At 37.2% G+C, this 15,000-nt stretch overlaps 2 protein-coding genes across 5 annotated transcripts in view; one reads left to right on the forward strand and one right to left on the reverse strand.

The window, feature by feature from the left end:
- Positions 1 to 2,365: 2,365 nt before the first annotated feature.
- LOC125040025 (peroxiredoxin 1-like) lies at positions 2,366 to 4,429 on the forward strand. Its single transcript, XM_047634445.1, has 5 exons — positions 2,366 to 2,740; positions 2,956 to 3,230; positions 3,321 to 3,483; positions 3,724 to 3,814; positions 4,057 to 4,429. The coding sequence occupies exons 1-5, from the start codon at positions 2,381 to 2,383 to the stop codon at positions 4,140 to 4,142; spliced, it is 975 nt and encodes a 324-aa protein (XP_047490401.1). The 5' UTR covers positions 2,366 to 2,380; the 3' UTR covers positions 4,143 to 4,429.
- Positions 4,430 to 12,341: 7,912 nt separating this feature from the next.
- Positions 12,342 to 15,000, reverse strand: part of LOC125040185 (hydroxyacylglutathione hydrolase, mitochondrial-like) — a 9,683-nt gene continuing 7,024 nt past the window's right edge. For all 4 annotated transcript variants that reach the window (XM_047634724.1, XM_047634727.1, XM_047634726.1 and 1 more), the window contains 5 exons: positions 14,792 to 14,913; positions 13,875 to 14,104; positions 13,507 to 13,610; positions 13,205 to 13,349; positions 12,342 to 13,021 (listed from right to left, as the gene is read on the reverse strand). In XM_047634724.1, coding sequence (XP_047490680.1) covers positions 12,885 to 13,021; positions 13,205 to 13,349; positions 13,507 to 13,610; positions 13,875 to 14,104; positions 14,792 to 14,913 — 738 coding nt within the window. In that variant the 3' untranslated portion in view covers positions 12,342 to 12,884. The remainder of the gene's footprint in view (positions 13,022 to 13,204; positions 13,350 to 13,506; positions 13,611 to 13,874; positions 14,105 to 14,791; positions 14,914 to 15,000) is intronic.

Below are 15,000 nucleotides of genomic sequence, written 5' to 3' on the forward strand. Positions count from 1 at the left end.
TTGAGTGAGACAGTGAGAATACAATTTATGCTTTGTTGAATGCAATAGCAAGATTGATTTTAGGTAGTGGAATGTGAGTGGTGGGTTGATGCAGTGTGATTGTTAGTCTGTGCTGGTGTTGCGTGGTGAACACTTACTCTCCATCCAATTTCTATAATTTTTTAAGTGTTGTGTGTTTCTTCTTGGTATTTCAGTTGTGAGAGGAAATTTAGACATGTGGAAAGGAAAGTGTGTGATTTTGACAAGTAAAATGGTGTATTGGAAGTTTTGAGTTTACAAGGAGTGGCTCATGAATTATGAACAACGGAATTATTTTAACCCCTAGCATGTAAAGAATATAATCTGTTCGGTTATTTCTACCCAAAATGCAAAGTATTGTTTAAGCACTTAGTTCTGTCCGTTGAAGTTGGCCAAACAAGTAAATTTGCATATTCTTGCACTGTAAAATATAGGTGTGAACATGTAGCAGTAATTGTTTGTGTAAAGTGCACTAGACGTAAAAGCTTCTAGAAATTGTTTGACAAAGATAGCCCCAAAATCCAAAGGTAATTTATTGGCTTTTCATGAATAACTTTACCATTTATCTGCATTATATTACTGGTTTAGAATGCATGCAAGATGTAAAAACAAGGGGAAAATCTTAGGTGGCCTGTGAATTGGAAGAGGAAATGGCATAAATTCAAAAGATTGATGAGAGGATTGAAATGGAGATGTTGAAAACTAAAATATCTTGGAAGATAGTGGACTTCTTAGCTAGCGGATGTGACTTTATTGGCTATCGCTCAGTTAGAAATGTACTTTGGGGGATGATTAAACGTACAGATAAGGTTGCGAGTATAAATTTCAGAGTATAGATGTATGATAGCACTGATGGTATCTATACAAGTTAGGTACATTATAGAGGCATATTGAGTTTTAAAGAATGGTCCTTTCTTCATCTCTTACTTTTGCCTCGGCTAATATCTTTTAATATACAGTGGCTCGTCTTGCATTAAAGACAGTAGGCTTAGACATTTATAATGGAAAAAATGCCAGATTAGGAATAATGCTTCAACTTCAGAGCATTCAAAAAGGTTTGTCTGTAATCATACCTGTTATATTTAATAATTTTAAGACCAGTTCAATCAAGCAAAGAATTATCTGAATTAAGATGGGAATTTGTAGTCAGTTTTGTGATTGTAGTTTAAGTTAGTCATAAAGTAAGACTTGTATGGACATGGTTTAAAAAGATGCTTACTGTGTATTGAATCTTCATATTCTTCAGTCTTGCAGCTGAGAATAAAATTTCAATTTAATGAACTGGTAAAGTAGGAGAGACTTGTGCTGTGATATTTTAATGTTTACATAATTGGAAAATATGGTCAGGTTCACAAGTGATCCTGTTGTACAAGGAAAAATGAAGTAAATTTGAGAAAGGCTTATGTAAGGTCAAGCTCTTGTTTGCATGTTTTGTTTAGTCATTGTTTGTTTAAAGGATTTTACTTGAATGAAAAGGGAGAGTTCAGACCATGTGTACTTTTTAAGTTTGTATAAACTTGCTCTTAGTATTCCTTATAGAATTTGGAAGGGGACTCAGACCAGACAAAGGATCATAGGAAAGGGCTATATCTGAGATTTTTTTGATAGTCTTCAGTTGTATGAAAACTAGTCCCCTATGTAAGACAAGCCAGTTTATTAGATATGATTTATATGGGCATGTGATCCAACTATTTCTAGTTAGTAATTGCAAAATCAGCTTGTGTTAAGTAGTTATTGTGCACTTCATTAATAGCAGGATGTAAAGGGAAACTTGCCTTATCTTATAGTATATAATGTCTTAATAATCAGTTAGTTTTAACATTGTAAATTCACCAAAATGTTAGTTCTCATTGCTGTTGAAACCAGTTTGTTATAAAGTAAGAGGGCTTAAATTGGTTTCTGATAAGAATCACGACCTTCATTACAAGTATTAATGCTATATATAAAATACTAATGCCTTTTCAAATGTTTTTTGAAAACAGTCTTAGTTGCCTGAAATTTAGGTATGTAGTTATACATTGCTATAATTTGCTTATTAATTTTTTATATAACAATTTCTTGGCTTTAGTTATGTACTATGTAAATCTATATGGTTGAAGGGCAGTGTTTAGCAGAGGTTTAAGTTATTGTACATGATGATATTTTAGAAGGAATATATATAACAATGTTTTCTAACTTAGGATTTGGTTGTTAATTGCACACATGTAAACACTTGATCTTCAAAGGGATCAAGCTATCTTATCAGAAGCCGAGTGCTTGAAGTTTACCAGAACCAAGGCAAACAAGTGACAGTTGGCTGAACCAGATAACCTGTGAAGTGGATATAGACCTTGTCAATTAAGGCAGAGCACAAAAACTGGACATGTTCTGTTGCTGTAAAACTGGAAAATGCAATAAAGTCGGAGCAGTAAGAAAGTGGGTGGAAGAGGGATCTACCCATAAGAGTTTAAGAGGCTCTGCTCTCTCTACTGGAAGAGAAATTGTGGAGAAATTAGAAAGGGAAAAGAGCACAACTTTTGTTGAATACTCTGTGATCTCGGGGATTTTATTCGTGGAATCAAGGTTCACAGAAAGTGCTAGGAAAGCTCGCAGAGCCAAACGACGTTGGCGCAGTGTTTCATTTGATCTGCCAGATGAAGAGCAAGAAGAGAACGATCATTTAATGTCTTTGCTTGAAGATATTGAGAATATGAATCTTTCAAATAAAACTGAAATTATTAGGGTATGTAGATAGATGAAATACTTAAATGACTGGAATGTTGTATTCTTAAGGTGGTAAGCTATCGATTTTTCAACAAGTGGTGGTTGAAAATCTAGGTTAATCACATGAAGCATGTGTGCACACGTTAAGCACGAGTTGGAATTTCTGTAGACTTGTGTAATGTTTATGCCTAAACTGTTCCAATATTTTTTTCTAATTTTTTTTTTTCTCTTCAGAATACCAAGACCACCACCATGAGCAACACTGTCCCAGCTATTGGCAAGCCTGCCCCTGTCTTCAAGGGCACTGCCGTTGTTGATGGGCAGTTCAAGGAGATTTCCCTGGAGGATTACAAGGGCAAATATGTCATTTTCTTCTTCTACCCTTTGGATTTCACCTTTGTCTGCCCCACTGAAATTATCGCCTTCTCTGACCGTGTTGAAGAATTCAGGAAAATTGGATGCGAAGTGGTTGCTTGCTCTACAGACTCCCACTTCTCCCACCTTGCTTGGTAGGTAGTAATACTTAATCATAAATCATTAAAACATTAAAAAAAAATTGAATTTTAACTCCTATTAATTCCCCATCCTCCTCCCCACAGGATCAATACTCCTCGCAAGGAAGGTGGTCTTGGTACCATGAAGATTCCTCTTCTGGCTGACAAGTCAATGGAAGTTGCAAAGGCTTACGGAGTTCTTAAGGAGGACGAAGGCATTGCTTTCAGAGGCCTCTTCGTTATTGACGGCAAGCAGAATCTCCGTCAGGTATGTCAAACTGGCGCTATAAGTGAATATTGTAATCAAGAATGAGGTTTAGGTAACCATTTTGAAGCTGTATAATTGTAAATTCATAAGTGATTTTTTGAGAATGTGGAGCTTTTGATTGGAATGTATAGTTGTGAATAGTAGGAATGTCAAAATTTTTTTTGTAGGTATGTTAAAAGCATTATCTAGACATAATTGGACCAGGATTTTTTCCTTTTACTCTTTACATTATTTTTTCAGGTAACCATCAATGACTTGCCAGTTGGGCGTGACGTAGATGAAACACTGCGATTAGTACAGGCCTTCCAGTTCACAGATGAGCACGGTGAAGGTAAGGTTTCGTCTGACATTAACATTGAAAGTTCATTGAAAGTTCAAGATTACATGAAGTGGAAGTTGAATCTCGTATATTATACCAGTAATTTCAGAACATTAAGTTATGATTGATGTATGTTATGTCAGTTTCTTGTGGAAAAATTACATTAATGCAATTTATCAGTACTTTTATAAGGGTTAGAGGTTATCTATATTTTGATTAAATGTCTTCCTTTTTTTTTCCCTCCCCTTCCCCAGTATGCCCTGCTGGCTGGAAACCCGGAGCCAAGACAATGAAGGCTGATCCTGCTGGCAGCAAAGAATACTTCCAGAACGAAAATTAATATAATGACCTCTTTACTTTGATTTTTTTTTTTTTTTTCTCCTTTTATAAAAGATTTTGGATCTGTCTTGTTCAAAAAGAGTTGGCATTCAGGATATGGCATTAGGTTCATTCTGGTAATGATATTTCCTTTTGTTAAAACCGGTTTGAAAGCTCAAGTAATTACAGTACACAACATAGTTTGAATCAAAATAAGTTCAGGTTATTTTGAAGAAAAGCTGCGTTATTTCACAGTATCAGTATTCTATGTTTAGAAGGTGTATATTTAATCAATAAACTTGCCAGTCAGCTGCCTTTATAAATATCCTGTGTTTTCACCCTTATCTTTTGGAAGATTGAATAAGCTAGTGTATTTTAAGGTGGAGTTGATAATTTCACTAATAATTTCATGATTGTGAATTTAGTATTCAGTTAACTAATATTGATTTAAACTTGTATCTTAATGCAAGTGTTAATTTAATGGAAACTGGACAATTTTGTTAAATTCTGATGAAATTGATGACTATGAACTTGTCTTCATGCTCCATCCTGTGAAAACTAAATATTCTTTCATGATAAGTTTAGTAGTTAATGCAGTGTAAAAAGTAAATGTAAAAACTTCAGGTACAGTAAAAATGGTCCTAAAAATCCCTATGTAGTTGTCGGCTACATTGTTTCCCCAGGTGTTCAGTATTGTCATGCTGTAAAACCAAATTGTCAGTGCTCTAGGAGATCCACTTGTACTAAATTTGTTGACATTGAAAGAATAGTTTGAGAAAATCTATAAATTAACTCTTAGTTTTGATAAACCTACCTTAGACCTCAACTCTCGTGTAAACTACTTTTGCAGGGTCTTTTCTCCCTCTTCCTTCTCTTCATCCCCTTGTCCTGTTATCCAAATTGTAAATTCATATTTACCCCCCCCCCCCAAGACCTACCCTATTGCTATATTTTTTATACACTTATGACCTTGTATGTTGAAGTGGCAATTTTTTTTTAAATAATAGACAAACTCATCCTGATTTTTTTGTGGTAATAAATATCTATAGTCTACGGTCACATTTGAACTATCATAGTTGTAACATGAAATGCTCTGAAGCTAGTTGTAATATATCCAAAAAAAAAAAATACACCCCCATCCCATGCTAGTTGTCGAGCAGGGGGGAAGCTTAAGAGGTGAAGACTGAGACCCAATGTAGATCACCCCTTGGACCTCGGCCCTCTCCCCAACTAATTCTCTCTACTTATCCAAATTGTCAACTCATATTTACCCTTTTCCCCCCAGTACTTTACCATAATGCTGTGTAACCTTCGATGTCTGGTACATTTGTTTTTGACCATTCGGGAAATCCACACAAAGCACTTTACTTGACCCCCCCAATCCTTTGCCCGTTGTTGTCATGGGGTGGCTTAAGAGACGAAGAGTGAGACCCAATGATGGGAACTCCTCAACCTTGGGACTCAGCCATCGACTCAAACTAATTTTGCATGGTCTTTTTTCCCACTCATACTATTCGTTTTTCTTCACCAATCCCTTCTACTATCCACCTCCTATGGTGTGAGAGCCGTGCTGAAAGGATGAAAGGCTGACTTTGTCAGTCCTGAACGGCCTGAGGGAACCATGGGCACGGTATTCCCCTGCCATACCTGGCCCTTACCCCTCAAGGGGACCCTGAGGGGTGGACTTTTTTTTCCCCAACATACTCCAGGCTTATCATGGCCAATAATGAAGACATAACCCCAATCTGAGGGGCAATGAGGCTTGCCCCTTTATCAAATAGCCCTCCCACAACTTCTCACTCTTTCTGCTTTGACAACCTGTTTTCATTCCTCAAATGCATATACATCCTTCACTTGATCTAACCCTTATTACTCGTCAATTCCTTTGCCCAACTTTGACAAATAATCACTAACTGAACCACCCTTCACTACCATTTACTATAGTGCTACATGACCTTAGATGTCTAGCACATTTATTTTGCTTTTAACCATTAACCATTCTTCATCAACCACCCCATCTCCCCTTATTACTACCTTACAACCTTATTGCCCACCTCCCCTCAACACTACTCCCTCCACACGTCCCCGCACTTCTACTACCCCCACTTCTACAAGAATCCTAAATACTCATTTTAGCCCAGCCAAATGGGACCGATTTTTCGTGATCCCTCCCACAGCTCCCTACTCTCAAAACACACCTCTTCCAACAATGCCTCCTAAAACAAGTAGGCAAAGTCTCTTTCCGTAGCCGACCTGACCATTCCTGTCTTGTCACAGTAACAACTGAAAACCAAGCTATAGCATTAACAAAACTAACTGATCTATGTGGTAATCCCATCCCTATAGAACCTCATCCAACCCTCAATACTTGCACCAGAACTGTCCGTCTCCCCAACAGATTGCCCAATCTATGACAAAGAATGGTCAGATTGTGGAGAGGATTTACTCACCTGTCTCACAGACTATGATGCAACATATGTACAATGCTACTCCATTCCTCCCAGAGGAAATCGTAAGAAATTAACATTGCCAAAATTACTTTCCGTAGACATGACCTTCCCTTTAATGTTTACATAGGTGGGGAATCCCTCCCTGTCCGACCATACCAACCTCCTCGTCAGTGCCAAATTTGTTGGCGTTTAGGACACCCAGCCAAACAGTCATTCCACAGCCAGATGCCCGCTATGTGCCCGCTATGTGCCCTCTATGTGCCCAACCTGGCCATACTCGATCAAACTGCTCTGCACAATCACGCACATGTGCAAACTGTGGCGGCCCCCATAATGTATTTTATAGAGGCTGCCCCACCTACAAATTTGAGTGAGGTAGCAACTCTCAGATTCAGACTTGGACTCACTCTACGTGAAGCCAGACAGGAAGCATGTCGACGAGGTTTTTCTCTTACCCCCTACTCTAGTAATGTCGCTCACTCTGCCACTCCCCCTACCCCCCTAGCTCCTACACCCTCTCATAAACCTAACCCCCTTCCATCTAACTTCCCCACTTCTACCTCCTACCTTCCCTAGTCAAATTCTTTTGCCATCGTAAATCCAGACACTCCAATCTCTACTACAGCCCCACCACCTTCCCCTCTCCCTCCTGGCACTACCCGCAGCAGACAGAATAAACGTTCCACCCCCTCTTCCCCTACCCCACAATCACCTCCACCTTCCTTTGCCCCTATTCTTCAGACACCAGACTTCTCTTCCCCCCCCTCACAAGAAAACCTTTATCTCACAAAACTCCCCAACCAACTCCACTACAGAAACTCTTGAAGATATCCAGAACTACATAATCGAGTCCCAAACTAATACTCATCCACCTTCAAATTCTACAACTTCCGCTCCCTCCACACTCAGTGACTGCCGATATCCATCCTCCTCCTACTCATATTCTCCCTACAACCAATCCTCCTACCCCATCCCCAAAAAACCCATTCCCCCCGACTCCAGCCCCACCAATATTAACCCTCCCACCATCCTCTCTATCCCTTCCACTCCCTCCTGGATATACACATGAATCCCTCATGTCACAAGTACCCTCTTCCCCAGACCCTCTACCTCCCGACACCCCTCCTGATACAACACCACCTCCCCAACCTCATTCTTTATCCCACCCTCTAGCACCTTCCCCTTCAAATTCTCCAACACGCACTGCAATTTTTGCCAGTAAATCAACGAAAGTATAACTATCCTTTATTGGAACATTCGCGGTTTCCGAATGTTCCTCTTTCAGTCCCACATATTCTATTGTCATGCCCACGTCCTCCCTACATAGACATCCCAACTTATCAGACATCCTCACAGAATCTCACACTTTCTGCTTTGACAACCTGTTTTCCTTCCTCAAATGCATATATATCCTTCACTTGATCTAACCCCTTTACATTACCTCATCTGACCCTAACCCATTCACTCACCAATTCCTTAACCCAGCTTTAACAACTAATCACTAACCCAACCACCCTTCACTAACATTAACTATAGTGCTACATGACCTTAGATGTCTAGCACATTTATTTTGCGTTTAACCATTAACCATTAACTGTTGAACCAAAAAACTATACACTGCTAATGACCTTAGACGTTGATGCAGCAGAAAATGTTAAATAAATAAATAAAAATTATCATGGCAAATAATGAAGACTGTACCATTAATAGGGGCATTGAGTCTTACTCATTTATCAAATAATCCCCCCCCCCCCCCCACACACACACACAGCTCCTTACTTTGACAGCACTTCTCTCCTAGCAATGCCTCCAAAAAAAAAAACCTGTCCAACCTCACCCCTCCCTCAACATTTGTCTATGACAAGGATTGGTCAGGTTGTGGAGAAGATTTACAGGGAGAGTCCCTCCCTGTCCAACCATATCAACCACTCCCATCAATGTCAGAATTATTGGCATCTAGGCCATCCTGTCAACACTGCCATCCCACAGTCTTTTTCTCTCACTCCCCACTCCAATGTCCTTTGCTCTGCCCCTCCCCTTTCCTCCCAAGATGTTTCTATATCTCCCCCAGTATCTCTTCCTCATCTAACTTCTACCTCCTCCCTCTCCCACTGAATAGTAACCCTACTTACACTTCATGCCGGGGGCAGGACAGTACCTTCCACCTTTCTCTGTTCCTGGTAGAAAGGTGCCTTGCTTCTGGACAGAAGGTTATAGCTTTTATAGGGGAAGAGTATAATTTATTGTTGTACCTGAACAACTTTTTTTTTTTTTTTGTCAACATTTATTTTGTGATGTTTTTAATATTACATTATTTTCATTGATAATTCAATATTTGGTGCCATATGGCCCTGCTGTTGCAGCATCAAGTATGATTATTACTAATCAGTCAGTCCTGGAACTTACTGTCAATTACCAGATGGTCTGGTATGTGATGTTAGCAATTAAAGCTATACAAGTGATGCTCTTAATTCTACACTGAATGTAGAGCTTTGCAGTGCTAGTGTAAGCACAACACTTGCCATTATGAGCTGATATGGATATTATACTCCATTGTCAGACTTTACTACTTATATTCGTTTGCAGACCAAAGCCCCCGGAGTAAGGAAGTTCTTTTTTGGATGGTTAATGGCTAAAACAAATAACTGCTAGACAAAGGTCACGTAGCATTCTGATAAAGTATTGTGGCAAAATGGTTAAAAATGAGTTACCGATTAGGATAAGTGGACAGGAGAAGGAAATGAAGAAGAGAAGGATAAGGAAAGGAGGAGAGGAAAAGATCATACAAATTAGCTGAAAGAAGGGCTGAGGTCCAAGGCAGGGTGATCCTCCACATGTGGCCTCAGTCCCCATCCCTTAAGCCCATTTCTTAAGCCCCCACATGACTTCAATGAACATGGGATTGGGGTGACTTGGCATTAAGTTATCATGCAGTTGAATTATGAAACCAGTTATTTCGAAAAGTATCCATGAAATATTAACCTAGTCAATGCCACCAGGAAAATATGTTGTTCATTGTAGGTATTGTATTATGAAGTGTATCTACATTTGCTTTCTTCCTAATGCTATTAATATCAGTGATGTTATTATTAATGACATTATAATTATTTCAGTCTTATAAACAATAATAATATCAGTATAAAGTAGAACAGAAAAATAAGGAAATGATAAATAGGGGAGACAAGTAAGATTAGTAATTCACTCCTGGGTGACTAAGCACTTGTGGAGCCATTATGTACAAATGCAATTATAAACTAAGCTCACTGAGAGCATGGCATGTATATATATATTCCTTCCCTGGTGGTAGTGGGTTAATAACTCCATCCTCATATAATGAGGTGACTTTGAATACTATTGTATGTATAGATAATATAAAAAATGACTTCCACTTCATGAAATACATATGCTTTGGAGATGAGAAAATATCTGATGATATGGTTGTACCCTAGATAACATGTTCTGAATAATTCAGATTGTCTAAAATTAGTAAATTAAATTATTAATTTCTGCTGGTAACACCACAACAAAACCTCACTTCTCCCAGGAAGGAAATGGAAGTTTTGGTCACATTAAACAAGGTACTAATATAAGCTATCCTTTGCTTAAGTTTACCCTCTTCATGTATTTTAACCAGTCCTACAAATAGAAATAACAAGGAAGTAAAAAATTTGCATTTTAACATTTGTAAAGGAAATGCTTTTCTAAGTTTCAGTTTCATAAATTCCTCAGATTGACCAAAACTTTATTTAAGCAATACCAGTTTTGACTGAATGTGGATTGAAGACTTAACCAGTTTAAAGAAAAAGTTCTTTACTCACTAGGAGCCCCATTTCTTCTTGAAATAATCATATGCTGATAAATATTCAGAGCTGGCTGAAATACATATAATGTTTATATATATACACATTATCATATCTCGAATAGTTGTTTTATGTTTTTATCCATTTTCTCTTTAGTATCCATTTTTCTTTTCTTCCAGAAAAATATTATGATCTTTTATTAGTATAATCCCCTTTACATCAAAAGATACATGATGTGAAACAAAATATATATATAAGCTATTCAAGATATATAACAAGGAAATTAGGAAACATTAACCCAATGCTGATGAACATGGCATGTACGTACATGCCATGCCCATTGTGAGTTTAATTTACTAATTGTTTTTATGCATAGATGGCTACACTTCTACTAAGTCACCAATGAGCCAATTACGAGTACTGCCTGTCTCTCGCCTTGACTTATGAAAATATTTTACGTTATCTTATTTTGCTGTTACTAATGTTTATAATATTATTGTAATTATAATGTCTATGATAAAAATAACACTATCAATATTCATAGCATTAGTAAAAAATATGTTTTTCTTGCCAATTCAAGGAAAGGTGAAATTAGGTAAGGTCACAAGGTCTACTAATTGATTCCTTAGTGGCTAAGCACTTTCAGATCCATCTATGTGCAGAGACATTTCACAAAAAAATAAAAAACGAGCATAGCATTTTCCCTGGCTGCATGTGGTTAAAAATATCCAAACTTCCCATATCCTTCTGTAAGATAAATTTATCATTACAAATAATAAGTAGATTTATGTTCATCTGGTCTCTACATCGAGCAGAATGTTAGGACATAATTTTTCACTCAGTCCTCACTAATGGCCTGCTATTATGATGACTACATCTCTGTCTATCTGAGACTAAGCAAATAACACCAGTGACCAATAATTCTTAATGCTGCAGGTAATTTTATTCATATTTACTTGCATAAAAGGTTTTCTGTTTCTCTATGTAAACTTTATAATCTTCTATTGAACATGCATATATGCATTGGTAGTATATATATTTCTGATTGTGTTTTCTCTGTGAAGGGATATTTCTCCTTAACAAAAGTAGCTTGGACCAAACATGTACACAATTGGTTAACCCAGTGCTGGCGGAAAAATATAGTGTTTTGTGAAATGTCTCTACACATAGATAACTCCACAAGTGCTTAGCCAGCAAGTAGTCAGTTGACTACTTAGAAATATGTTTAGTTAGAAATATGTTTTTCTAACTAATGCTATCAATAATGATGCTATTATTATGATTATAGATATTATAATGATTATAATATTTTCAACAATACTAACAGAAATAGAGAATTTACGACAATATTTCAAAAAATCAAGGAAAAGGGTTAACAGCTGAGCTAGGTAATACTAGTAATTGGCTCATTGGTGATCATTTACTTGTGTAACCATCTATATGTAACTACATATAGGGATGGTCTACCATGATGTGATAGGGGGCTTACAGAGAAGAGGGGGAAGGAAGGGGTAAAGGGTAAAATGGAGATGGGGAAGGGGAAGGGGAAACAGGGGGACTTAAGGAGGGAAGTAAGATGGGTAAGGAGAAAGGGAGAGGGGGATCTGGGAGAATAGGGGGGTGGGGGAGGTTAAGGAGGAAGAGGAGGGAAGTGGGAGGAGGCAGACACAGGGGTTAAAGTGGGACCAGAGGAGTGAATTTAAGGAAGATTTGGGAGTAAGAGGGTATGGCAGAGCAGGAAAGGTAAAGGTGAAGGGGGAGAGAAAGGAAGAGAGGAGGTGAGCAGTAGGAGAGGTGGTGAAAGAGTGAGAGGGGAAGGGTGAAGTGCCTCTTGATATTTTTTTGTTTCATGGAACTTCTGTGTGTTTCAAATACTTATTATGGAAAATACTTATTCTTTAAAGAATCTCTAAGAAATTGATAAGAACTGCAATGTGTTCAGGTGGTTGAAGTACATTAAAACAATCAATATATCATTCCTGACTTTATTAGAATACTGGCAGAATTACAAAAAGTTCAAGCTCTCATAATACACATAACAAACCTGTAAAATATTATGAGTAATGCCCTACATATCTTTTGTTTAATAAGAAGCCAGTTCTCAGAGCAGAATCCAATGGCAGTCACATTTTCATTCTCTTTTATCTATTGTTATCTACACTTTTTTTCTTGTTACAATACTGAAGATGAAGAGAGTCTGTTATGTATATACAATTAGCAATATGGCTGCAACTCTACTTGAGCAATATATTATGAAGGTTCAAGAAGACTTTAAAATTACTCATGCTGATATGTAAGTCTCTGAATCGTTTGGATGCGGAAGTTTTACTTGGAGTTACAGCATCTATTTATACTTGTAAATAAGAATTTTAAGTGATTTTCTGCACAATACACAATACCTTTCTTACAGACATTTCCTTCCTAATAAAAAAAAGAAAAAAAGAAAAAAAAAAGCAAGAGAAATTAAAGGTATACCAGGGTTATAACATCATTCTTATGTATTTTAGGCAGCATTTAGTGTTTGGGAGCTTTCCAGTTATCCTTTTCTCTCCTGACAGCTGCCATGGTCTCTATTCCTTCGCTTGTTCCTGCGTGTTTCTGAACAGGGCTCTCATTCACTCTCATGAATGGGTTGATCTGCTTTTCTTCACCTATGAAGGGCATGAACAGGAATTTCATTAAAAAAATTAATTCATATATTTAGATTTCAAGAACAATATATTCTGCATGTATATTTATTTGTCTATATCAGTGTTATACTTTTGAAGAGAGGGAGAGGGAGAGAGATGTATTTTTTTAAAAATCAAACTGTCCCATCCAAAATTTTCAATTACCAATTGTAGAAGGCACTGATGGCAGTCCTTCATCCCTGCGTCCCTTCACCCAAGCAATCTTCTGCTTGATGGCTTCATTGTCAGGCTCAACATGTGACCCAAAGGCAAGATTTTGCAAGGCATATTCATGACCACAGTATACTTCCTGCAAATTATTAATGAAGTAATATTAGCAAATTGTTGGAAAATGCAACTTGTCAAGCTTTTTCTATTTCCTTATACATAACAATACAGACAAAAAAAGATAAAATATTCTCATTTAATGAAATATAAAGATAAATACAAGCATGTCAAATACTTACAGTGTGATCAGGAAGGGAACCAAGAATTTCAATCAGAGCTTTATACATCTCAGTGGCATTTCCTTCAAAGAATTTTCCACAACCACCAAGGAAAAGAGTGTCACCTGGAACCAAAAAAATCCATAAGTACTTTTTCATTACTGATGGATATATATGGCCAAACACTATGCACAAAAAGACAAGAAGAAGAAGAAGAAGAAGAAGAAGAAGAAAGAGAGAAAGAAAGAAAGAAATTATTGATAAGATCAAGAAAAAAAGGGGAAACCAGACAAGGGAAAACAAACAAAGAAGAAAAGAAAAAAAAAAAGAACAGAAGAAAGAGAAGTAAAAGAGGAAACAAAACCCCTAAGGACACATCACAGTCCTACCTGTAAACACAACTGGCTTCTGACTTGCATCTTCAGACGTGACATTATAGCAGATATGACCCTGCGTATGACATGGGGTAAACAGACATTCGATGTTCAGGTTGCCCACTGTAAACTTGTCTCCATGGGAAACCTTCTGCGTGAGGGCTTCAATGCGGTCATCACCCCCAAGGACTCTCAGGGGTTTGTCGAATGTTTCGACTAATGCTTTGTTTCCACCAGCATGATCCCTGAGTAGGTGTGAAAATAAATTATGTTAATTATCAGGTTAAATGTTTGGTATATGATTTGAATCCAGAACAATATTCAAGGGCATATATTTAATTCCCTAAAGGTCATAATAATATAACTCATCAATATTGTAGTTTTTGCCAAACAAATTACCAGAAACAGTCAAAACAAATATGTGGAAATGTCAGACAAAATCTGAGGAATGACTTGATATCCATGGTCTCTGCACAATTAAAATAATTAGGCACATATGTGGCACCATGTATCTTAAACATCCAGAGTTCAGTTATATTGATGGTTACAGATTCATAAAGATATTATTAGCAATAATTTCATGATAATGATGTATGGCACTGTACTGAAACTAAGACAAAGCATCAAATATATTACTGTACCATAATGAATAACTGAATAAAAGGCTGATGAATTTGTGGAAGGTAAACTTATTTTTTCTATCAGCAAAAGGATAGAATAAACAAAATAAACAGTAGAACATATACAAAAATTATTTACGTGCCTACCAGAACTATCAAATTTTCCATGAACATCTAAACTAAAACAACAACAACAACCTGAAGTAATGAAAGAAAAAAAAAAAAAAAAAAAAACAAACATCACAAACTTATCCAATAAAACATATCCAAGTATTATTTCCCAGAATGACCGAAGCCATCCAGCCAACATACCAATGATGATGGGTTGTCAGGACAGTAGTGAGGGTGACTCCTGCCTCTTCCACAGCTGCCAGGACTGTCTTTGGCTCCACTGGGTCCACAATGGCTGCTTCCTTTGTGGTTTCATCCATTAACTGCAATATTTTATTAGCATCTATAATTCCCTTATTACACTTCAAATGTTCTTAGGTATAGAAATCTATTCTTCATCGATAAGAAAT

This window comes from Penaeus chinensis, chromosome 28, assembly GCF_019202785.1.
Source record: "Penaeus chinensis breed Huanghai No. 1 chromosome 28, ASM1920278v2, whole genome shotgun sequence".
NCBI classification, from domain to species: domain Eukaryota; kingdom Metazoa; phylum Arthropoda; class Malacostraca; order Decapoda; family Penaeidae; genus Penaeus; species Penaeus chinensis.